The sequence below is a fragment of the Epinephelus moara genome, chromosome 19 (genome assembly GCF_006386435.1).
Source record: "Epinephelus moara isolate mb chromosome 19, YSFRI_EMoa_1.0, whole genome shotgun sequence".
Lineage (NCBI taxonomy): Eukaryota > Metazoa > Chordata > Actinopteri > Perciformes > Serranidae > Epinephelus > Epinephelus moara.
The window spans coordinates 22,816,849-22,841,329 of record NC_065524.1 but is presented as its reverse complement, the minus strand read 5'-3'; the positions used below and the strand labels follow the sequence as shown (position 1 = coordinate 22,841,329).

General features: G+C 42.0%; 3 protein-coding genes across 4 annotated transcripts in view; 2 read left to right on the top strand and 1 right to left on the bottom strand.

The window, feature by feature from the left end:
* Positions 1–62: 62 nt before the first annotated feature.
* sar1ab (secretion associated, Ras related GTPase 1Ab) lies at positions 63–5,497 on the top strand. Its single transcript, XM_050071153.1, has 7 exons — positions 63–156; positions 1,273–1,343; positions 2,119–2,238; positions 2,337–2,402; positions 2,481–2,584; positions 2,667–2,798; positions 4,273–5,497. The coding sequence occupies exons 2-7, from the start codon at positions 1,286–1,288 to the stop codon at positions 4,387–4,389; spliced, it is 597 nt and encodes a 198-aa protein (XP_049927110.1). The 5' UTR covers positions 63–156; positions 1,273–1,285; the 3' UTR covers positions 4,390–5,497.
* Positions 5,498–6,270: 773 nt separating this feature from the next.
* On the top strand, positions 6,271–10,662 carry tysnd1 (trypsin like peroxisomal matrix peptidase 1). Its single transcript, XM_050071912.1, has 4 exons — positions 6,271–7,597; positions 9,450–9,580; positions 9,687–9,872; positions 10,064–10,662. The coding sequence occupies exons 1-4, from the start codon at positions 6,513–6,515 to the stop codon at positions 10,264–10,266; spliced, it is 1,605 nt and encodes a 534-aa protein (XP_049927869.1). The 5' UTR covers positions 6,271–6,512; the 3' UTR covers positions 10,267–10,662.
* Positions 10,663–13,009: 2,347 nt separating this feature from the next.
* spock2 (SPARC (osteonectin), cwcv and kazal like domains proteoglycan 2) overlaps positions 13,010–24,481 on the bottom strand; it is a 38,631-nt gene continuing 27,159 nt past the window's right edge. The window contains exons 3-10 of one of the 2 annotated variants that reach the window (XM_050071928.1): positions 20,663–20,777; positions 20,209–20,314; positions 17,437–17,545; positions 17,111–17,245; positions 16,261–16,479; positions 15,610–15,672; positions 14,589–14,729; positions 13,010–14,019 (exon numbers count right to left, since the gene is read on the bottom strand). In XM_050071928.1, coding sequence (XP_049927885.1) covers positions 13,874–14,019; positions 14,589–14,729; positions 15,610–15,672; positions 16,261–16,479; positions 17,111–17,245; positions 17,437–17,545; positions 20,209–20,314; positions 20,663–20,777 — 1,034 coding nt within the window. In that variant the 3' untranslated portion in view covers positions 13,010–13,873. The remainder of the gene's footprint in view (positions 14,020–14,588; positions 14,730–15,609; positions 15,673–16,260; positions 16,480–17,110; positions 17,246–17,436; positions 17,546–20,208; positions 20,315–20,662; positions 20,778–24,481) is intronic. The other variant, XM_050071929.1, reaches the window with a different exon arrangement.

The following is a 24,481-nucleotide window of genomic DNA, read 5'->3' as shown; positions in this document are numbered from 1 at the left end:
AGAAAATATTATTGGAATTTTGGCCCCTCCCCTTTCTTAGCATCCCAGTGACGTATTTCCGGTTAACTGTCAAACTCGCAGGCTACATGTCAGTTGACGGGACAGGCTCGGACCAAAAACCAACGCACGGGCAGTTGAAAAATCCGACAGACCAAGGTAATACCCAAAATTATATTTAAAGTTCACTTTGTTCCAGCGTCCATATTTAATTTTAAGCCTAGTTTTCTGCTTGTTGAGACACTTTAGTGACATTATAAAGGTTTAGTTTAGTCATTGTGGACCATTTTGCGCGCTCATGTTGTTTACTAAATGTGTCATTGTTTACTGTGGGACAGCTGATGTCGTTACTACTAGTTACTTGTGTTAAGCCGAACTGTGGCAGTAATCCTGAAATCACTGGAACAATCATTTCCGAGGAGCTCAGTCATCAGTTTAGTGGCCTGGCATGCTATATTGTTATATTTATGTGTATTTGTTATGGAATTTTGTTTTGAGATTTACTCGAAAACTTGCTGCGTTTTCTGACATGACTACCGACATTTTTGCTTGTTAACTTAGCACACAGTGTCAGTTGTGTTGTAGTGTTTAATCCATAGATGTGTAAAATTAAATGCCACACTTGATAAATGGAGTTTGGTGTTTACAAATCCCGCAGCTGAAACATTATATGATAAAGTAATCTAGAGTTGTGTAATTTCCCGAGGTCTAAGTCACTGAAGGCCTCACTATTCACTGCAACAAGCACATCAAGTCTCACACAGAGTGACAGGTGTGTGTGAGTGCGTGGGTGAAAGAGGGGAAGCAGGGGGTGACTGCCGAGATCAAGTGTCCTTGCCACAACCTGTCATAAAAATAGTCAGAGGAAGATCAGTGTGACTCAGTGGGACAGCTCTCGGACCAAACTAGCATCTAAAAAATCACCTAAAGCCCGTTTGTTGCTTAATTTGCCCTCGTTTGCTTTCATGCTGTAAAGCTTGTGTGATTACACAGAGCTTACACATACCAGCAGAGTAATCCAGGGTCAGGAATAATGATTAACAATGAGTTTCAGTGCTTGATTCTGCCCTTTTGCAACAGTACATTACATTTTTACATATTTGCTGACTTATTCTGTCTTTTTATGCCGTGTTATTTGAGACATGTTTCCATTTACTCGTGTTTATGAAGGGAGAGGGGGCTTGGTTAAGGTCTGACAGCAGATACCTAATGTGTACTTTGCTCTATTTTTGTTTAACATGCCTCAATAAATAATGTCAGTTATCTGTGTTACAGGCAGTGCACAGAAATGTCTTTTATATTTGACTGGATCTACAAGAGCTTCAGCAGTGTCTTGCAGCTTTTAGGTAGAGTATTGAACACAGATACCAACAACACATGCTTTCTTTCTTCTTTCTAACCACCAGAACTGTTTTTCTCACACAACACAAATCACAATTTGACAGGCAAAATGTCAATTCTCAAACAGCCCTGACAACACTTTGCTATTTGACATTATCCGCCTCCACCCCACGCCTGACAGAGCTGCACTAAAATGTTCCTCACAAACCAGTTTCTTGAGAAAATGCAAGACACATTACATGACCAAGACTCCCTGGAAGTAGGGATTGTATCTCAATGGGACCTTCCTGGCTAAATAAAGGATAAATCAATAAATAAATAATGTGTTTTACAGAAATAGGGCAGCAGATCTTTATTTTTTGCCAGTCTGAATAGCTGTCTGTCCATTTGTGTGCGGAGGTCAAGGAAATTGAGGGGCTGCAGACAGAATACCTGGCACAAATAGCACAAAGCATGACAATTATACAGTATATTTTAATAAATAGGTCAAGGCAGATCTCCAGAAAGGTTATTAGGGTATAACACCAAATGTACACTTCATTCTGAGTCATTTAGAGGTGTATTTACTTTTACATTTTGGTATATTTTCCCCTATTTGCATTTTCAATTTCTTCTTAGCATCATCTGTGTTTCTAAAAACCAGATACAATCAATGTGCATATATGTAATAACACAAATTCTTGAATACGATATAAAGTCCAGTCCACCTCCTGCTCATCATCAGTTTATAGTGAGTTTATATATTCAGTTCACATCCCTTCATTTTCCTTTTATCCTCAGGGTTGTACAAGAAGAGCGGCAAGCTAGTGTTCCTTGGCCTAGACAATGCTGGAAAAACAACACTCCTGCACATGCTCCGAGACGACAGGCTAGGACAGCACGTGCCGACGCTACATCCAAGTACATCCGGCGATTTGATATGTCATCACATCTGCAGTCAATCTCATGTTTCTTGCTTCATCGCTTATCTAAAGTCAATGCTTCCCCTCTTTCCTCAGCGTCCGAGGAGCTGACCATAGCTGGGATGACCTTTACAACGTTTGACCTCGGGGGTCATACGCAAGGTAGGAGTAAGGAACATGCTGATTGATGCACTGGGAGCTGTGTGGTACATAAATGCTGACACTGTGTTGCTCTCACAGCACGACGGATCTGGAAGAACTACCTCCCGGCCATAAACGGTATAGTGTACCTGGTGGATTGTGCTGATCATGAGCGACTAGCAGAGGCTAAAGTCGAACTGGATGTAAGTTCATTATGTTGATTTCACCTGAATATTAACACAGCTCAGTTCTCTGTGGTGAGTATTTGACGCTTTCTGTCCACAGGCTCTGCTGACAGATGAAACCATCTCGAACGTCCCTGTCCTCATCCTGGGGAATAAGATCGACCGTCCAGAGGCCATCAGTGAGGATGCACTCAGAGGGATGTTTGGTCTTCATGGACACACGACAGGAAAGGTAACAAACACATGTGGGATTAAATATTGTCTGCCATGCTTTATTTTTCATTAGTACACTGTTATTGCATCCATCTGTACGGTGGAGTAGTAGAAACATTTAAATGGCTTTCTGTTATACCCCTTACTCTGCTTTATGACTTCAATAAATAGCACATTGTGTCCATGCTGCCTGGCTGTTCAAGGACATTTTCACTGCATGATAACAACAGTGAGCTTCACAAACCTCACAAGGCCAGACCTACGTTCCTTTCAACACAGAAGAAAATTGTTATTGCTCCCGCTGATGCTCCCACGTATTTGAAAACTCTGGGTTTATAATACAAATCTGAATTGCCAAGGGCAGGCGTAACTGTGCTTAAAATGCTACTGCTCCTGTTAAACACAGAGGCAGCAGGGGGCAATATGCTGATAAGAAGCATTTGGCATGTTACTTGTCTTGTACAAATCTTTTTCTCATTAGTGATTTCTGTTAGACCACCTGCTGTTTGTTGGCAAAAAAGACAAGAAAAGAGAGAGAAGTAGGAAGCAAGATGGGGGGGCTGTGGCTCAGTAGGTAGAGCCGGTCATCCACCAATTGGAAGATAAGTGGTTCGATCCCTGGCTCCTCTGGTCCGCATGTCGAAGTGTCACCGAGCAAAATACTGATCCCCATATTGCCATCTCCATCAGTGTGTGAGTGTGTTAAAGCTGTGCAGCAGGTGGCACCTTGTATAGTAGCCTCAGCCACCAGTGTGTGAATGGGTGAATGTGACTCATAGTGTAAAAAACGCTTTGAGTGGTTGGAAGACTAGAAAGACACTATACAAGTGCAAGTCCATTTACCATTTACTGTTTACCAAGTCCAAGATGCAATAGTGAACCATTTGAGTCAGACAATAGCTCTACAAATATCATGTTGTCATAAGTACGTCTGGGTATCGGTACTAGATACCTTTAATATATCGACCTAAATATCCCAGTACCAAGTAGTATCAAATCTTCTCCACTCAAACAATATCTGTAACCCACAAGCATTCTTAGATTTAATGCAAGGTGTGATTGGGCCAATACCACAGCAGCTAGAACCCATATAGTCGGTGGTTGGTGAAGTCGAGTGTGTTGTATTTGAGAGAGTTGAACATTCAGCGTACCAAGATCCCACCAAAATGTTTTAAAGTGTGGCTACACTACATGACTGTGGCATCTGGTGGCATATTATGCAACTAAATGCTTCCATTGACATGATGGGTATCAAATAAAGTAGAATAAAGGTATCAAATGAAGCACTCTTTTGTTATTAGTATCACTTTAAGAGTACTGGTATTGGTACTGGTATTGTAATTTTTTAAACAATAACCAGCCCTAGTCACACAACATGCATAAAGTTACAGGTTTAAGATAATGACTGTATAGTATCCACAGTAAAGCATGTTGAAATGTTTTGAAATTGACTTTAAATCTGTGCTTTTGCATGTGTGTTTCTGTGTTTTCAGGGCAAAGTGTCACTGAAGGAGCTGAATTTAAGGCCAATGGAAGTTTTCATGTGCAGCGTGCTGAAGAGACAAGGATACGGAGATGGTTTCCGCTGGCTCTCCCAATACATTGACTGATCCACGTCCTTTTAATAACCTTATTTACCATGCTACCTGCGCACACAAAGACATGTTCCACACAAAACTACCTGCCGTAGAGAGTTATATTGAGTAATATAACTTATTTAGGACTTTGACTATGCCAGTAGGACGCATTACAATAGTGTTTTGTGATAATATACACTGTATTCTTCATATCAATCATGCCACAGTTCAAGATTAAGTTATGAATCATCAGTCTGCACTGTTCAGATTGAGTGTGGAGAATAATCTTCATGGTGTGGTTTCTCCCTTCACTTAAAGCCTGTAGAGAGTTCTGTCTGCCATATAGAACATGTCATCGCTGTGAACCAGTTTCTGACCCGAGTTTATTTTTAGCTGCCGGTGTAGACTTACAGTGAAGGTCAATTTGGTTAACATTTTGTGCTTGGAGTTACTCCTTCTTGATTGAGAATGAATATTATAATTATATCTTTATATTCATCTTTCATACTAATGGGAATCTTGAAGTACCATAATATTTTTCCAAGAAGAGCACAGTTTTTCTGGAACGTGCTGCAGAGATTTGGTGCCATATTTGTTAATACAGTAGGCATTGCATGTTATTTTTTTAATCAATGAGGGGGTTAACCACTACAGGCTAATTATATGAATGTGACCACAAGTGCATTAACTGAAATTTTGCTGTGAGGAGCTTTATATAATAGCACAGAACTTTGTTAAATAAATTGCAGTGTATGTGAACTGCATCAGCACAGCCAGGTGATGTAAAGAAAAACCTCATACGTGGATGCCAAACTACCTGTTTTCATGATGGTTGATTGCTGTGAATCAACTCGAGTACTTTGTGATTAGTGTCTGCTCCCAACACGCAGAGATATTATGAGAGTACTTGGGTGGTGCTTAAAAATAGGGCACGCAAAAGATATGCATGAAATTACCTCTTAGTGCAATATTATACATTATTTTGTATATAAGCTCTTATTTATATTTTGCAATAAAAATTCAGCTCACCTAATGTTACACTGAGCCTTGAGCCCTGAAGTATCTGTTACAAAAGGTTGGTCATATTGTTATTAAACGTGTGAAGTTTGAGCATAATAAATATTTTTGACAATCCTTTAAATCTTTGTTGTTTGACCAATTTTTATGAAATTTTTATTAGGAAAAGGTTTGACACAACCAATTACAGACATTATTGAACAATACTGTTATGACTAGGAGGATATATTAAAATTATTATCAATAGATGAGGTCGAACTGGTGTTGGAATAATGTTAATGTGATAAATCCTTAAATCGTACTGCTGAGAAATAAACATGTAACCCAATATGCAACAAGTTTTTCAAATAAAACTATAACTATTCATTAATTTTATTTTATTTTATTTCATTTCATTTCATTTCATTTTAATTTAATTATTTTATTTTATTGTTTTAGTGGTATACTTTTACATTATTCAGCTATACGCCTGAGCCAAAGTTAAGTATTTTTTTCTATATATACTGGACTGCTCCATTTAAGTTAATGCACTTAAATGCTTTCTTTAAAAATGATAAATTAAAATTTTAAAATTAAATAAAAAAATATTACCTAAATAAAAAATTAACAGGCAACGTTTCCACTTTTTGCTCCTAAAACTCCTAGCATTACACATTACATTAAATTAAAGGTAATTTAGGCTTCCCTTTAGATATTCATTTTTTCAAAGTATTCCTAAAACACTAAAACATTGTATTTTCAGTAACAGAGGCTGTGTGTGTATGACATAAAGTTACATATTGCAGCTGTGTTCCCGCCTCCTTCGTTCTCATTGGCTCGGAACTGTTCGTTTTCACGTTCTGACCAATCACATCAATTGGTTGGTGTCTTTTTTTTTATCGTCGACCAATGAGAGTAAACCAGGAAGTTGGACGACAGAATTCATGTTATTAAACCCCAAACAACTGTTAATACTATTAGCGATAGAATACGAGTTTAAACAATTAGTTTTCTAATTTATACCGGGTCGTTATGAAGGTTTGATTTCTTTTTCTCACACCACTGCTCTCTGTGCTGCTTTTTAACTGTTTCCGGTGTCTTCAAATTGCTCAACTCCGTTTCCGAATACATGGCTAAAGTTCACGTGCGCTGCTAACAGCATGGAGGTAAAGGAGGTAGAGAAGTTTTGTTGTGTGGTCAAGGTGTTTGAGGCTTTTTCAAAAGAGAAACATGTGAGCTGCAGCGGAGTTATCGTCCATCCTCAAACTGGGACTGTGATATGCACCGGCGTCCCGTTTTCCCGTTTTACCACCGACAAGGCGCCCCTCTCCACACACCGCAGGTTCCTGTCACCGCACAGCTTCAGTGACAAACTTAAAATCCGTGTCAGCTTTTCCGCTGAGCGAGATTCAAACTCCAACCGGGCTGCACATGGAGAAGCATCCTCACCCTCCTCCAGGAGCAAAACAACACCTCAACGGGAAGTTGAAGCTGAGTTGCTGGTGCTGGTGAACTGCCTGGAGTTCAAACAAGCCTTCCAGGCAGTTTTCCAAGAGGCTGACCAGTGGCGTTTCCATGGTGATAAAGAAGATGAGGAGCTGATCAGAGATGCCCAGTTCCTCAGCTGGTTTGCTGTAGTCAAGGCGAGTGTGGTGGCAGACAGTAGCCCAATGGCAGGGACTATACCCTGGCAGAACAGCTCATCTCTCCAGAAGGGCTGCCCTGTTGTTGCATGTGGCTCACCTTTCGGCACCCTCTGCTTGGATCTCTTCATCAGCACCCTCAGCAGAGGCATCATCAGCAACCTTGCCGGAGAGGACAACGCTGTCATTCTCACAGACGCCCGCTGCTTGCCAGGCACAGAGGGTGGAGGGTTGTTTGTGGTGAAAGGCACAGACAATGTGCGCCTCGTTGGAGTGATTGTGTCTCCATTTGGTTGGAAGGCAAACGAGTGGATAGGTCTCACTCTGGTCTGCTCCGTCCACTTGATCTTCAGGAACATAATTCGCTGCATGAACGTTGAAAATCCACTCAGAGATGTTTGGCTCCATCCAGGGGAGGCAAGCCTCCTCATATCCACTGCAGCCCATGAGTCAGAAGCTTTTAAAGGCCCCACTGTGTGCTTTGTGGACAGTGGACAGTGCTGGGGCTCTGGGGTCGTTGTCACCTCTCAGCTGGTGGTGACCTGCTGCCATGTTGTCAACGGGAAGTCGACTGTCACCCTGAAGTTCCATCACAGGGACAGGTGACAGTACATCTTAACCTCCCCAACTTCACCTCTCTCTGCACAGGCTGGAAAAATTAATCCACAAACACCCTGAAACGTGTTTAACAGACCCGTCTGGCAGCAAAGCTTTTGACTGTATAGAGGGAAAAGCACAGGTGGAACTAATAATAACATTAACGATGGCTCAGTTTGATTTAAGAGCCCCTATAAGCAATGCTGGTATGCCACCATGCACAGTACCAGTACCGCAGACATTTTCACTTGTCATAGTAGGAAAATAACAGGTTTTACTAATAAATGTAATGATGGCTCTGTTGTATTTAAGTGTGGGAGCATGAAAAATTCAATTAATGTGAAATCAGAGCAGCTACATGGAATTCAGCTATCATTCATTTAATTATTTACACCTTTGCTTTTCCTACTGTGATAAGTCATAATGTCCTATGTAGAAAAAGGCTCATGAAATTAAAGCTGTCATTTATGTTGTTAGTCACACACTCATTTCCATTTAGTTTGCGGTCCTTGAAGCTCCAGAAAATCTCAACAACAGCGCTTCTTATCAAAGACAATAACCCAGGCAGTAGTTCTCAACATTTTATCACAGGGATGGTGGGTCATGATAAGTAACATGTTTCATTTCTGTATATTTGAGAGACGTTGGTGTGCTGTTGTAATTTTTAGCTCCAAACCTCAGTTGAAGCTGTAATTGGTAACTTTTATGTGAAAAAAAAAATTCTTCATATTTTCTGAAACTGTCGCAGTATTCCCACAACACTGTGGAAAAAAAATCAAGCTCCTCTGCATGCACTCTTGTCTTATAATACTTCTAATGGCCTCACAACACATGAATGAAACAACCAGTCAGAGCTGAGGAGTCTCTAACGCAGCTGTCAATCACGGCTCGGTAACCGCAGTCAAACCAGACAGCACTGATTAAACATCAAGCTTCTGTTACTGCAGTGCCTATTTCTCACCTCACATGTTGTCAGAAACATATTTTAGTGCACTGTATAGATGTAAACTGAGAAAGTTGGTCCGACCAGTGGGCAGTGCTTGGTGCTGTAGTTGACTGTATCCAACATGGCAGCAGGGTCACACACTTTCTCATTTTACAGCTAAACAGACAGTGGTTCCCCACTGGTCCAGACACGGGGTCCAGATTTCTCCTTAGTCATTAGTTAAAGGTCCACACAGTTTAACATATGCAATGTCATACTTGTGTTTGGACATGTGGTCAAGCTAGTTTGCTGTCTCTGTCATGTAGCTATATGTTAGTCACTCACTCTACAGCAGGGAACAGCACTTCAAAGTAAAAGCTCTGTGCCAGAAATTCACTGTACTTCAAACTTACAAACTTGACACATTTGAGAGTTACTTACTCTATAGCTTTAAATATGGTGAAAGTGATGGTCCAGGTGGATATATTGTGTTTCTTGGGGTAACTGTTCCTTTGCGCTTTCCTTGAAAGGCCCTCCACACCCTTGATTCACCCACACATATGTTTTAGTTATTTTTCCTGATTGGTCCTCAAGACTGTGTTTGATCGACATCTCCCTCAATCCCCTGTAAGTTTTCTTGCACCTGTAGGAACTGAGGCTCGGTCACATCAGAAAGTTTCAGTGAAATCTATCTCTTCCTAAATTTGTGGTTCTAAACCATATGTGCTTAATATATGTGTATATTTGTCTCATGTCGATTATAGTACGAGGAACTACTTTCAACTTGAGCGGAGGTTTAATCAGCCAGAATAACTGAAAACACCTGTGTGGGTTCAGGGCCTCTTAGCAAGCTGTAATTTTTCTGATCACAGTGTGTACTGATACGGCACAAATGATACACAATATGTAATGTTTGCTGTTTTCTGTTTCAGAGTCCATGATTTTGTGGGTGATGTGCTGTTTTCCACTAAAGCCTCTTCACCGTATGATTTGGCTTTGGTGCAGCTGAGAGACTCCGCCACAGAGGCTGTGGTGCCTCAGATGGCTCAGAGTTACAGTCCAGGTTTGATTTCTGTCTTGTTTAGTGGAAATCTTGCTTCACATTCAGTGCCAGAGGACATCTTCGTTTTTCTCACACTAAGACTAATGTTCAGCTTTTTTGCCTGCAGGTGAATCTGTAGTCGTGGTGGGATACGGTGGGTTGGGTCGGCGATGTGGTCCGTCCCTGACCTGTGGTGTCCTCTCCAAAGCCATCAGCTTGAATAACCAGCCTGTCATGCTTCAGACCACTTGTGCAGTACAAGCAGGGACCAGTGGAGGTGCTGTGGTGCGGAAACACTCAGGAGAGCTGCTGGGTAAGAACTCTGCAACTTCAAAATCTTGTACTCTGCTTTAACACTGGGGGGCATATGACGACCACAGAAAACTCCACTGTAACAATGCACCACATGTGTAGAGAGGAGACGGCTGTACAAACTAGAGTGCTTTTCCTGCACTGCTGTAATTGCAGTTTTAAGATGTGTAAGGATTATTTGCTGTTTTGCAGGTATCGTCTCCAGCAACACAAGGGACCTGGCTGCTAAAGTGACCTACCCGCACCTCAACTTCAGCATCCCAGTAACTGTTTTCCAGAGATTGTTGCAGCACTTTCACCAGACCAGCGATGTTAATGTGTTCAGGGTGTTGGACACCACAGACCAAGAGGTCAGCACAGTGTGGAGGCTCCAGGGTGCACAGAGCAAACTGTAACTGATTACCTCTGCACCTTTAGATATGCCAGAGAAAAGGATCGGATTGTTAAATCAATATGGATTATTATGCAAAATCATGTTAGATAATCAAATTACAACTATGTGAAATTATTTAAAACCAATCTTGTATTTTAAAAATATATGATGTAATATGTTTCATAGCTCTGTTTGCAGCAAAGACAGGCATAAAGTCTGAAGGAGCAAATGAAACAAGAATCATTAATTCCTAATGTTAATACGCTCACCCAGAATCATGCACTGAACTGAAATATTTATAAGACTACTTGATGTTAACAGCCAAGTTAAAGTTACTTTAATACCTCCTGAGATTGTTTTATCGTGCTGTAATGTACAGTAATGTAATTATACGAATAAAATAGTTTATTCTGGTGACATTTCTGTGTACCCGAGGTATATTTTCTGTACACATATTATCCACATTATGACAGTTTAAATACCAAAGGATTCTAAATAGAGCTAGAGGGCTGAATGAAGCAAGATTAATTACCTGTAATTTTCCCTATGTATATTCATAAAGCATCAGATAAAACATTAGCAGAGAAAAGGGGCATCAAGTGTCACCTCTAGCATCAAAGCTTTAATTATTTTACAGTTGCAGCACCCAGAAAAGACATTACACTTTTCCTAGAAGTGTCAGGATTTACATCTGGTCCTGTTACATATGGCTTGTTTTCACCAGGCAGGAGGAATATTCAGCATAATGGGCTGACAGGTTGCTGAAAATGATTGGTCCCTTTGGGCAGCCAGAAGACTTGCTGTCGGTATCAGGTACTCAGACATCTGTTGGCAGGCATACCCACTCACAGCTAACACATTTAAGGTTTCACCCACCGGGACATTACCTGTACTGATTTCCATTATCACCGAAACGTGAAACTGAGAAATGACATTTCAGAGGACTGGTTACTGTCAGTTTTTACAATGCTAAGACAAGCTCTCTTGGCCTGAGCTTCCAAGACTGTGCATACACTCAAACATGCTGCAAGGGCTCTGTTTCACTGTTCCCAGGCTGAACAGTTCACAGCGGAGAGGCTGGAGCAATGTCCCGAGGAGGCTGAGGAGAGAGTTTTCTGTTGGCATTGTGCTGTTAGAAGTGCTGATATGCAGACCTGGGTCTGTATCTCATTTCTGCTGGTTTCCTAGAGCTATAAGCTACACTCCACTGCAGACTGAGGTAAGGCAAGAGCAGAAGTGAGCTGGCTGTAAGATGTGCTCCTCTGAGCTCAGGTCACAGAGGAGGTTTATGCCTTTGATGTGGTAGTTTTTAAGATGGGCTGCAAAAATGTGCACCAGAACATGTCATTTATATGTATTTATTATTCAAGTTTCAAGAATGTAGTTTGACTTGTTTGAAAACTGGCTCCAAAAATACATCATATCACCCAAATGGTTGATATTTACTTGTAATAATAGGAAAATTCTATGAACTAGTGTTTTAACTGAGTAATTCACTCCTCAAATTGGTGAAGAAAACATTTTTCTCGCATGCGTCTGATAAACAAAGAATCCAAAATAGAAAACTGTTGATGAATTGAGGCAATCGTCATAACAACAGAATCACTATATCAAAACATCCATTGACAAACTCTCAAACAAACAAACTGTGCAGTAATTTATTCATTCGTATGCTCAGTACTTCTCAAACAGACGACCCTTTCCGACGGAGAGCTGAATGGAAAATGAAACTTACCTATGCTCTCCTCAAAGCCAGACTCTATTGACAAACTGACTCAGCAGCAACAACAGGTTAAAAAGACAAAGTTAGAAGCTAAAGCCGAACTATAGGCTACAGATCACAGTGTAAAAGTGAACCACCACATCACTGCTGATCGCCACACAAGACAATGAATATAAAGGGAAACTTTGCTGCTATTGAACCAGCTGTGTGGCATCGCAGTGTGCAGATGAATGGTGTTTGGCTTTGCCCCCGTGCTGCTGCCAGCACCCAGACCTTCGCCGCCGGATGGGCAGGGATCTCCAGGGGAAGTCAAACAACGTTCATCTGCGCACACTGTGATGACACACAGCTGGTTGAATATCAGCAAAGTTTCCCTGCTTCCCTTCACTGGTTCCTGTACAGCAGGGTCGGTCTTTTTTTCACTGTTATAATCATTACAAAGCAAAAGCAGCATGTGTATACATTCAGTAGGCTATATCTTCAGTAGCTAGCTAGCTAACCCTACACTTTCAGGGTTTGATTTTGGTTTTGTAACAGGGAAGAAACGTTTATCTTTTTCCAACCTCTCCAGGTAACGAGTATCATTAATACACGACGTGCTCCAGGCACAACATTTAACTCCAAATCCTCAAAACCAGCCTGAAAATGAAGGAAATCTGGAACAACTGCATTAGAGTCAATGGAGCACAGCTGTGTTGTTGTTGGAGCCTCGTCTGTGCCTACCTGATGCTATGTTAGTCTGTGTCCAGGGTCTTAGCGAAGGGTCAATTCATCAAAAATTATCTCCAGTTTTGGATTCTTAGTTCACAGGAGGAATGCAGGAAAAAGTTTTCTTAAAGAATTCAGCAAAACACGGGGAAGGGTAATTAATAAACAGATGGTTGGATTCCTTTAAGACCTGTTAAAAAAAGGAAACCACAGATATAAAAGAAATATACATTTGGTAAACCAAGAATGGTCAATGCTCACTGAAAAAATAGCAATATATATGCCTACGTATATGTTGTACTACGCTACACAAGAAATGAAAAGAGGACAAAAGCACAGACTCAGATGTACGGCGGCCAGCTGGGCCACATAGACCAGATTATTTTATTTTATTTTTTTTTATTAAACACAATAATTGATCCACATTATGATACGATGTACACTTGTCAACTAAGCAGTATACTCTGCTAGTCTCTCAAGGCATTGATAACGGGACTAATAGGTGACAATCTGTCTTCTGATACACACATTATATACAAGCTAAAGAGTGATGCGTGAGAAACTTTTTTTTTTTCAATAAGTCATGATGAATGACTACCGTCACATATGAGCCGAAGCGAATGACATGAAAACGATAAAGTCAAAGGGTGCTTTTCAATACTCCAACGCGGCTTACTCTCTTTATTTCCCATTTCCTGCCTGAAATCAAAACTGTTTATCTAAATGTTGTCAATTTGCAGAACGGAAAGATGAAAGAGGCCAATTTAGACTATTGAAATGCACCCTATCTTTCTCCATTTTTTTTATGCAAGCACATGACAAGCACCTGCAGCTGCTTAAGGTCTCCATTATGCATCAGCTAAAAACTGCTCAAAGATAGTTCAAAGGACTTACAACAGAAGAGAACAAAGATTCACAAGTATGAGGGACAAAATTATCCAGACCCATAATTTCTTAATAGTGACATGTCCCCCTTCCCCTTCCCGTTTAAAGTACATCCTGTAACATTAAATACACCCATAATGACATATGCATCTTCCCTCTCCTGACCCGTGCAACCCTCTCCCTTCGCTTTTTCATAAACCAGTGTTGTTCTGAATGTGAGAGCTTCACCGCGTCCATCTCTTTGCAGGATCTGTGTGTGTGTATGTGTGTGTTTGTGTTCAAGACGCTCCTATGGAGAGGTTTGACTACACGTTTACCAGATATAGCCCCCATCATCCACCTCTCCCACCTCTCCCTCTTCCTCTTCAGCCTCCTCTGCAGTCTCCTCAGCCTCTTTCTCTTCCTCGTCTTCCCATCCAACTCCACTGCCAATATCACCTGAATATGCCATTTCATCATCTGTAGAGGGAAAACATGCAGGGCAGAGGAGGGGTGGGATGCAGGCAGATTGAATTATCCACTGTGGCAATCTTGTATATTGCAATAAATTCTGTTCAGCATGTCTTCCTCTCAACTTTGACGGAGTCCTTTCTATCAATGAGAAATGCCGAAATAGATTTAAAAACACTGACTGCAACAGTAAAAAAAAAAAACAGGCATGTGTTTGACTTTGTCTGGATTTTAATAGCTATTTCTAAACCTTGCCAGGGGAGCCATTCTTATCAGGCGCAGGTTCAGTCCAACCAGCCCTCATTTATCTTGAAAGACTTTTCTCACAGCGACAAGCGGCGCTTTAGAATGCAAATGACTCCGGACACATGAATGTGGCACTGGTCCCTGCAGTGAGTTATGTTGCAGTGGGCCTCAGTCCTTAAACATAAAGAAAGCCTTGTGCAGAATGCATGTGGGGGTGCTGGAGAGAAGTGGGCCAATCCGCAGCAGACATTTTGAGGGTTTTTTTTTTCCCTTGCCAAATCAGCTTTCAAGTTTAAATTCAATTCATTCATATATCGACAGCTGACACCTACAGGGCTTACCGCAATCTGGCTTGCCACGCATCCGAGATCCGGCTACTTCTCCTCCGTTCTGGTCAACACACCAGCACTCTCCCCTGTCACACTGCTGCTTCCTGTAGTAGCCGTCCTCATCACAGCTTGGGATGAATCGACCTGGCGTTCACACGCAGAAAAAATAAATAAGAGTCGGGTATGGTAAAGCGGCCTTAACCTACAAGCAGATGAACACACCCTGCATCATGGTAATCACACATGGCGCCAAGTGAGAATGTAATGCATGCAGCATATGTGGCAGCCAATTCCATATTCCATGAATACAAATATGTTCACGGAGCAAGATAGGGGTGAATAAGTATTAAGTCAGCATATTGCAGCATATTGGGGTAGTGTGTGGGGTGGTGGTGGCTAGCTAATCATCACGGGATGAGGAAGGGACACAAGATTGGACAGTTTTCAATTTCTGAGCTGTTGCATGAATATGAAATACAGCCTGCGTTCACATATGACAGTGCACAACATTCTGTAGTTACACTTATCACTATTTTTTCAACTATTTCCCTGTCACACTCCTCAGAGATGGAGGGATGTGTCGTGACGTTTAATATTTCAAAAGGCTAGTTTTATAATGATGTAAAAAACACAAATAGGACAGGGCAAAACAGAACTGTCCGTCCACTCTTTCAAGGGAACATCTGAGCGTCGGGCTGGCAGCTTGCCCCCTGCTCACCGCTCTGTGTCCTTGGAGAGTCCTGACTCAGAGCCCAGTCAGCCAGCCAAAATCTGCAGTGCGCACATGCGTACACACACACACATGTCCAAGCACATACACACACATTTACCCACTCACACATACATGTAAGACACACTGATGGCTGATTTCCTTTGCCGTCTGTCAGTATCAAGTTCTAAATCCACCAGACTGATCACGAACTAATCCCCGCCTCCTGCTTGTCATCTGCTGGATGAAATCCCTCCAACAAGAAAGACAGATCCAATTGGGCTGAAATGCTCTTATGAGAAGTCAGATACCTACCAAACTTTCTCTTGCCGCCGTCTAGTACTTGGATCCTCTCGAGTTCGGCCAGGCAGGGTGGCTCTTAAAAGAACAGAAAATTGTTTTTTACAAGAGAACAAAGCACACTCCCAGGCACGATTAGACACAGAGCAGAGATAATGACTGCCCGAAATCTGCCAAAAACAATCAACAGTCAAAACTGACGTCTCTTCTGAGTGCAGTCAATGTTTTCTAATCACCTCCTGCAATTTTAAAATCAATTCCACTGTGTTTCCTTCCCAAACAAAGAAGTGTATGAGTTTGGGACGGAGACCTAGTTTCTGCTTGGCTGCTTTGCTGACAGGCTCAGTCTCCAAGAGCAGTGGGAGAACCGGGCTGTCAACAAGCAGCAGGAATGTTTTTAGCTCCTTGCGGTGACCGTTTCACCCCACAAGGGAACGGGAGGATGAGTAGGAAGACAAATAGTGACGGACCAGCACACAACACAGAGGTGGCTGCACCTGAGGGCAGCTGAGCGCCTTGAAGTTTGAATGCGAGGGGAATATGTCAGCATGGAGGCGCGTGGATGTGCCTGTTGACACACACACACACACACACACACACACACACACACACACACACACACACACACAGAGCTTATAAACCTCACATCCTCCCCACAGTACTCACTCTCTCTCCAGAAGCAGAGGCACCACTCAGCAGTGGAGACCTTGCCATCCCTGTAGGAGTCACAGGAGTTGAAGAAGGGCCGGATGCAGACCTCGTACTTGTCCAGGTTGATGGCAGCCAGCTCCGCCTGGTCCAGGTACAGGTCGCTGTTGGTGTCCAGCTTGGAAAACATCCAGCCTATGGAGTCCTTACAGCTGGCCACCAGGCTCCTGTCCAGCACTGCAAACACAAAGGCACACAAACATACGCTCGTTTTTTATCAGGGGACAGCTGCACAAATGAAAAATAAAATGAAAAATAAACCACGGCAGTGTGCTCAGAATTATCTCCTGTTTCCAGTGCAAGTCATTTTCTTAATTATGTTCCCGCTTTCAAAACAGAAATGAATTTCTTCTTGGAAAATGGCATCAGAACTTATCATTATCAACCTATTACAAGGATTTCTTACTTTAGACTTTACAGCCTGTTAATACTAGGTGCTTATCGGGCACTAACTTGTAGCCGAACAGATCCTGAGACTCACTTCCTGTGCTTTGAAGCACAGCATACTCCTGTATGTGATGCAATGTTATCTTGATCCAGAGTTTTCAGCCCGCAACTGTTTTTCAAACATGTTTGATATCCAGCAATCGGTTGCAAGATCTATCCAGCGAGAGCTGCCTGCAGAAAACACGAGGGTGGAAGCAGCACCAGCCGAACCGGGGAGCTAAATTTGTGAGGATTTTATTTTCCCTGTAGACTGCTTTTTGCTTTTCCAATTAATACCAGAGTTAACTTTTTTTTATAGTGTACTGCCTGTAACTACAGCACTGCAGCTCCTTCCTTATGCAGTCTGGACAGCAGCTCTAACCTGAAGTGGTGCTGACTGCAGTGGATCTGGTCCCGGTCTTGCTATTGTTGTTCTGCTTGGCGTTGCTCTGCAGTAGCTGGAACCAGTCCCTCAGACGCTCCCCGAGATCAGCCAGATCCTGTCCAGTACAGCTCTCTGCGGCGGCCAGAGGGAGAGGAGGAATATGATATTTGTTTCACCTATTCATGTTTCTATGATGACTGTGTGTGAGTGTGCATGGACCCCACAGTTAGGCAAAAAATGTGAATATGTGTGTGACAGAAAAGCAGTGAATTCATATCAAATACATGTATTTTTTTGTCATAGTTGCTGTGTTTGGATCTCACCGTGTTTACTCTCAGTGGACGCAGGGGCAGCAGTTGGACAAGGACACAGACCTGAACACTTCAAGGTAAGATCCTTCCCCGTAAGACACGCCTGCTGCTCCAGCTTGCACTGCAATACAAACACGCGCATACAAGCATTAACACACACACATACACACACCGGCGACATCGACAAGGGGACACAAAGGTGAAGTAAAATGAGTTATTGCCGCAACACAGATCAAATATTCATGAGGTGACCGCCTTAATTCAAATCTGAGACTTGCTCCTGAATGTGCTTTTCAACCTCTGCTTGCACACAAGGTCGGGAATAGTGATCCAGAAGACAAAGCATAAATCAATAAACACATGGGATTCTGTCACCACAAGCCACCAATTGGTCCTTCTGAGGCTATACATCACGGCTCTTTGTCTCAGTTTTTCCCCCCCGGGAGTCTCTTCACACTGCTCAGCTCTGAATATGCAATGTGTGTCACTATTTACCCCACAATGCTTAGTACATCATGTTAGCATGTGTATAACACAAAGTCAGAGCTGGGAATAAATGTGCCAGCACCTGACAGATGCACATATTGTTTCACATATGCACCATAAAGTATTTCAGTGATTTTAACATGTGTCTGTTAGTATATTCTACGCTGGTAATAGGTGTCAAGAATTTTTTAGCAATTCTTAGTAACACAACATATGTTATTATTAAGCGTGCAGAACATATGTGATGCTGAAGCCACACGTACATCATGTTCACTTCTTTATTGAGGGGGATGTTGCACAGTTCCACTGCCAATGATTCCCACCCTCCACCTACACCCTGTGATTATTTCTACCGTCTTTTCTTTTCAGAGAAATGCACGTTCATTACACTGACATAAAGCCAGAGAAAGGATTTTATTTGTATATTTAAACTGCGTTGATTGTATTTTTGCCAATTAGGGGCAACAGAATCAAGCTGTAAACACAATAGTAACATATTAAAGGAATACTTCACCTCACAAATGATCATTTGTATTACAGTTAAGCGGGATTTGTACTTGTGTGTCAGCTCTATGCAGAGGATACGCTGTAGCCTATGCACGTGGCTTATGCTGTTGTGAGCATTTATACTTGTGCTCTGTGTCACTCTGCGGTTACACCTCCAAAACACTAGTGGGTGGTGGGGTTTCTGTGAAGTGCTGTAAAATTAAGTCGATTCAAAACACACCCAAAACACACACTAAACATGGCTTCAAAGAGACAATTTCAAACACAAGTACACAAATAGGCTTCACAATAACTTGCAAGATTCACAGACAAAGCACTTGTCTTTTGCTGGACACATTTCCCCCACAAATACAACATGCTAATGTGATTAGCACAAGCCTATGGCATTTTACATTGTATAGATTAGCATAGTGGCTAGCAGACATTTCCTCATATGAAGCCAGGGAAAACAGCAACATTTAACAAAGGTAATGTTACAAAATTTGTCTCCGTTAGAAAACATGCTAACGTTATTAGCACAAGCCTATGGCATTTTACATTGTATGAATTAGCCTAGAAACTAGCGGAGATTTCCTCTGCTCATATGAAGTCAAGGTAAATCACACACAAGACTTAAAATGCTATTTTTGTGGAGGCTTTATTGTCTTCACAATGTATTGTTTCTTATCTGTGAAATTAAAGTAAATAAAAGCTTCCTTTCCACTGAGGGAAATGGTTTCAGCTTACAAAAAAAGCCAGGAGGTCTGTGTCACGGCAATGTGTAGTTAGATTTCTGGGATGGTGCACATCAGGCTATGGTGTAGAGTACGGTGTAGGCTCTACTAGCATAAGACTGGATAAATGAGCCTTGGATTATACTGCGCGAGTGTGTGAGGGTTTGTAAATGGATGTGTTGATACAGTTTTGCTGTTGTTAAACATGGACCCCTATGACTTCAGTTCATCAAGAATGTTTTTTTGGGCTCTTTGGTCATGCAAGAAAAGTCATGCAAGAAAAACAAAGTTTTCTTCCCAAATTCAAGGTTACACGAGGTGAGTAATTGGCATGCAAATGACCATTTTGGGGGTGAAGTATTCCTTTAACCCCTCATGAATTATGGCAAACAAACAGTACACCCAGAGGACAATGAAGGTATTTTTCTGAGTTGTGTTTCTGGACAGCTGGTAAATGTAAATCCAATACTCACTTTCCTTTTAGCTCTGTTTTACTCTCTGCCATCCCCTGAGAAAAAAATCTATCTCTTGAGCTGCTAAAGGCTCCACTACATTCACCAGCTAGTTGCTGACTTTGTATATCTGCTGTTTGGTCATGGGCTAGTGATGTACGACAGGTTCTTCAGCAGTTGATTCAACTTTATGGTCATTTTGGAGGCTGTAGTTTGTGGTGCTGCTGAATTATACTGTGTTACATTGACAGGTGTTTCTATTATTTACTCTAACCTCATTGATATAAATGTGTAGGATGTAATGTAACACCTCTCAGTATGATTCAACAAACTCAATAGTGCAACAAACTGCAGCCTCCAAAATGACCATAAAGCTGAATAAAGGCAGGTTTAGCATCTCTCTAAAACACAAGAACTGAACATGTTAACCTTCATGTCGGTTGGATTTACTGCAGGACTGTTGTATTAGACTGCATTGGTGTTCCTAACAAACTGGTGTATATCGCGCAATACTCAACTATTTAACAACAACTATTTAAATGTGTAAAGCAATACTTTTAATAACTACTTACTTTTTAATTACAGTTTTCTTGTACCACTACGGATGTGTATTTGCATCAGTGTACCTTTGAGGCATAGTTGCGTCCGTCCGATCCACACACAGGCCCGGTGGAGGAGATGGGACAGGGCTGACAATTTCCATCAGGAGACCTGAGTGCAGGCTGCTTCAGTCTGCAGGACAGAGGACACAAAAACACTTCAGCCTCACTAAGTCCAGCTGAGACAGCAACTGCTGTGCTAATTCAGAGTACCGACACAGCAGCATCAACCTGAACACGAAGCGAACTGCCCTCCTCCATGTTGTCCGAATGTATTAGCTTATCATTAAACAGCAGGCAGTCGTACTGCACCGGTGCACAAACAGGCTTTATTATTACCACATCCCGGACCAGCACAAGCCACAGCGTGCAAACTTGGTCGTGTTGATCTCATGTTAGTGTCCATTAACAGAGGAGATTTTTGACTACGCGTGTGTTCTGGGAGTTAGTCAGCTTTTGCCCAGGGGCTACATACACTCACCTGTGTTCAAGCTTCTTGCGGTTGACGCACACAGCTCTCTGGTAGCCCTGGGCGATACACACCTTGTGTCGGCTGCACTTAACCTTTTGACAGGGGTCCTTGGTGGTGTCTACATCTGGGGAAAAATAGAAAATGAGATGTATACTGTAGCATCATCACTGCTTCACCTTCTACCTTGTTTTTTATCTGTCTCTGCCCGTCGTTAGACTTCTCACTCCCAGTCTAAAATCCCAGTTTCTCCTGTGTGTTTACTCAGCATAACCTGAGTCAGTCTAAATTATTTGAGCGTTGCAGAACTGTTGGTTTTGCACTGTCACTGATATGCATCTTGAGGCATTTAGTGCTTTATTGAGAGTAGAAAAAGATCCTGAAAACAAAAATAAAATACCTTATAACAAGATAAAGGAGAAGCTTGTTCTGAGTTTTTGTAAAATCATCTTTATAACGTAAAACTAGTCTCAAGACGGTCTTATTGATTTATGCCGGAGGAAAGTGCAATTGTCACACCTCAGTGGCAGATTTTATTTACTTATTTAAACACATTATACATTACACATTTTAGGTGACCTGCTACGACAAATACTTCTTGCAATGTAGGGTAAAGCCTGCTTGGCTAGCTCACTCTGCCCCATCCATCCATCACCCTCTCCGCTAGCAGCTAATACTGGGCCGTGTGTCAGCGCCCCACACACACTCATATGTCACAGCTGTCTGTTCCTAGCAGGCCTCCTGGAGCCTGACCCGGATGTCACACTGTATTCTCTTCACATCCCCCGACCCTTTATTCACCTACACTATCCATCAGCGCTGTACGCCGAAATACAGATTATTCACAGCCAGCTATTGCAGCTTTCATCTACATGACAGAGGTGCTCGCATTCATCCCCCTGCTCTTACTGTATCCTGTTTTATGGCACCATTATAATTTCGCAGACAGGCTTAGGATCTACTCTCTTGTCCTCTCCGGTGGCTGAATACATTAATGCTGCCAGCATCACAGGATTACTGAAGCAAACCGACAGATATCTGATTTGAGAAGCAAATCCAAAACAATACACCCCCCTGTCATGGCTGAGCTGGTTGTATAACTGACTGACTGACTGCTCTGACTGAGACACAGTGAGGCTTGGAGGCATTAATGCCCAGATGCAGACTCCTCATCCATTTAGACTGTCAACAGTGGAGCCTCATCCTCTGGTCGCCCTGCATCCCGGTCGGCACTGACTGTACTGAGTATCCCTGTACAGTATCACGCACATCTTACAGCTTTGCCCTTCTAGTCTTTTTCTTTCCTTGCAGGTTTAACATCCCCCCCTCCACCACCTCGGTCTACTAGTGCATCAGTAGAATCAGGGTGCAGAAGCCAATTAAACCGTTACAGTACTTCCTGACACAAAGGAGGACAAGGAGATTAAGGTACTAATAGGGATACAGCGCAGTAGGTAGAGGGGGCAAGCATGCAAAACAATGCATTTGACAATCCATGCAATGAAGATTTAACCAATACTTAAGCAAAATGAATGAAAGAATTAAAGACGCAGCGCACAAACGGCGAGCAGATAATCCTGCCGTCTAATAGCAAAACATTTGTAAATAAATCTTGTCGTGTAGCGAGCGGCTACAATGCTGGCACAGCGTTGTGTTGTGAGTACAGAAGCATAAGGTGGCTGCCTGAGCCTCATGTTAACTTAACAGGCTTCCACGGATTAAAGCGGTGCCTGCGATGATGACGTTTCCATAGCAACAGGCTCTCCGTGGTCCGGGAATCATTCCTGGGTTGACTGTGATTTGCAGCTCAATCTGGTGTTTCTGAGAACTCTCTCCTCTCTGTTTCTGAGACCCCCGTTGTGCAATCATGTCTATCAATCTTCCCTTTCTTCCTTCTCTTCACATTCCTTTGTCTCCTCCTCAAATCAGACATCTTCACTGTGCATTCTCACTCACGCTCTGCCTGCGTGTTTATTATTTTCCTAGTCGCATCCAGTCTCCCTCGATTCAACCCCAGATGCACCCACCTACTTCCAGTTTTTACTTTTCCAAAGTCTCCTTTGGTATTAAACTGATGCCTGCAGCAGTAAACCTCTCCTAATTAGGCTCCCTGTGCTTCAGTATAATCCAATCCAGATTTGCATGAGGTTTATCCCTGCAGATTGGGGATAACAGAAGCAAAGCTGAGGCCACGTACTCATCATCAAACCTCTTATCTACTATTTACGCACTCAGTGGGTAACATCATCATTGCTATCTTGTCTTCCAGGTGAAGCCAGACATGCCTCTGCTACGTCTGTTAGTCTAGTTAATGCGAAAATAGGCTTGAAGTCCCACAGTGACTAAAAAACAATCAGCACACCAAGAGAAGGAGAATAAAGAGCTTAACTTAAACCTGCATTGATTTTTTGTTTTGGCTACTTGCAGTGCAACAAGCTGAAAACAAAACACTGACATATGGTCACCTGTGATGGCGAAAATTGCTTAATGTAGCAGACACGGAGGAATGTTAGCATTTATTTTGAGTGATATTTCTGTTCATCTGATGAATGCCAGTCCAATATTCATGTTCCTTTTAGCTCTGTTTTGGTCTCCACCAACTTCGGAGAAAATCATCTGGTTGCTTAATACCCCTATGTTCACACGCTAACCACTATTTTCTATCTGCTGTTTGGTGCTTAGCATGCAATGGGAAAACTAGATTGATGAGACCAGTGAGACTGAGCCAAAACTGTTGTGGGCTGTAAAACCGAAACAGTGCTAAAGACTCTAAAATCCTAAGTAGAGCTGAGGGGAACTAAAGAGTCACGTGATGATTCTCTGTGGGTTTCAGAAACATTTCAAAAAACACATAGCCTTTTGATACACGCTAATATTGTCCTATTATTCTGAATTCTACATATTCTGAATTAAGCCATATTCTGAGTGTAGCATTAGCCGATTAAGACGTGGAACATGCCAGTATTATTCGAGTTTTAATAGCATTATTTAGACATGTATACAGCCCACTCATAATATGCATCTCAATTGGGGTTTTTACCGCAATTTGCGATACATGGCCTCTTGGCTGTTGTCATGGAGACATTGTACACGGACAAACTCGCCAACAGCTTGCAAGACTGCAGATGCACGCCCAAAAGAAAAGCCAACAAGTCTGGTCGGAAGAAGAAACACATCTACTTTAAATCTTATAAAAGACTTGGATACCAACAGATTTCTGGATATGCGCAAATATCGCAACACCGATCTTTTCAAGAAGGTGGTTGAAGGAATGATGGAGGGAGGCTGTGCCCGCCACCAACTTTTTAAGAAATTCTATTTTGATGCAAAGACGCAAAATAACAAGCAGCTCCAGCTGTTCTGCTTTTCCATATTTTGACATTATAAATGACAAGTTGGGGCACGGAGTATGCAGGGCTGCATGTAAATGGCAGTAATAGTGGAATATTAATTTTCATTAGCCAGCTTAGTAGGAATATTGTCTCCTTCAGAGTAAGGGCAAACATGTGTATGGAACATGTTGTGCATGTAAACTAGTGATTGTTAAATTAATGGTTCCACAAGTTGGTAAATTTACTTTCTCGTTGAGAGTCACATGAGTAAATCAATACCAGTATCAATGTTATCAACAAACTCTTGGTAATATTTTCATTTAAATTGTCTTAAATATTTCGTTGACCACAGAATGACCATGTAGGCTAAATGAGAAAAAAGCAGAACTGGTTTGAATTCAAGCTCCATGTAGAATGTGAAGGATTTTTGTTGGAGCGCAATTAGAGGATGCTGAATAGAGGACGTTCAGTAGCAAGAGGATGTGAGGCATGTCTTAAA

Coding starts and splice junctions, on each gene's coding strand:
- sar1ab (XM_050071153.1), top strand. CDS start 1,286: ATGTCTTTTATATTTGACTGGATCTACAAGAGCTTCAGCAGTGTCTTG. Junction 2,403..2,480: donor CCTCGGGGGTCATACGCAAG/GTAGGAGTAAGG, acceptor TTGCTCTCACAG/CACGACGGATCTGGAAGAAC. Junction 2,799..4,272: donor ATGGACACACGACAGGAAAG/GTAACAAACACA, acceptor CTGTGTTTTCAG/GGCAAAGTGTCACTGAAGGA.
- tysnd1 (XM_050071912.1), top strand. CDS start 6,513: ATGGAGGTAAAGGAGGTAGAGAAGTTTTGTTGTGTGGTCAAGGTGTTT. Junction 7,598..9,449: donor AAGTTCCATCACAGGGACAG/GTGACAGTACAT, acceptor TTTCTGTTTCAG/AGTCCATGATTTTGTGGGTG. Junction 9,581..9,686: donor GGCTCAGAGTTACAGTCCAG/GTTTGATTTCTG, acceptor TTTTGCCTGCAG/GTGAATCTGTAGTCGTGGTG.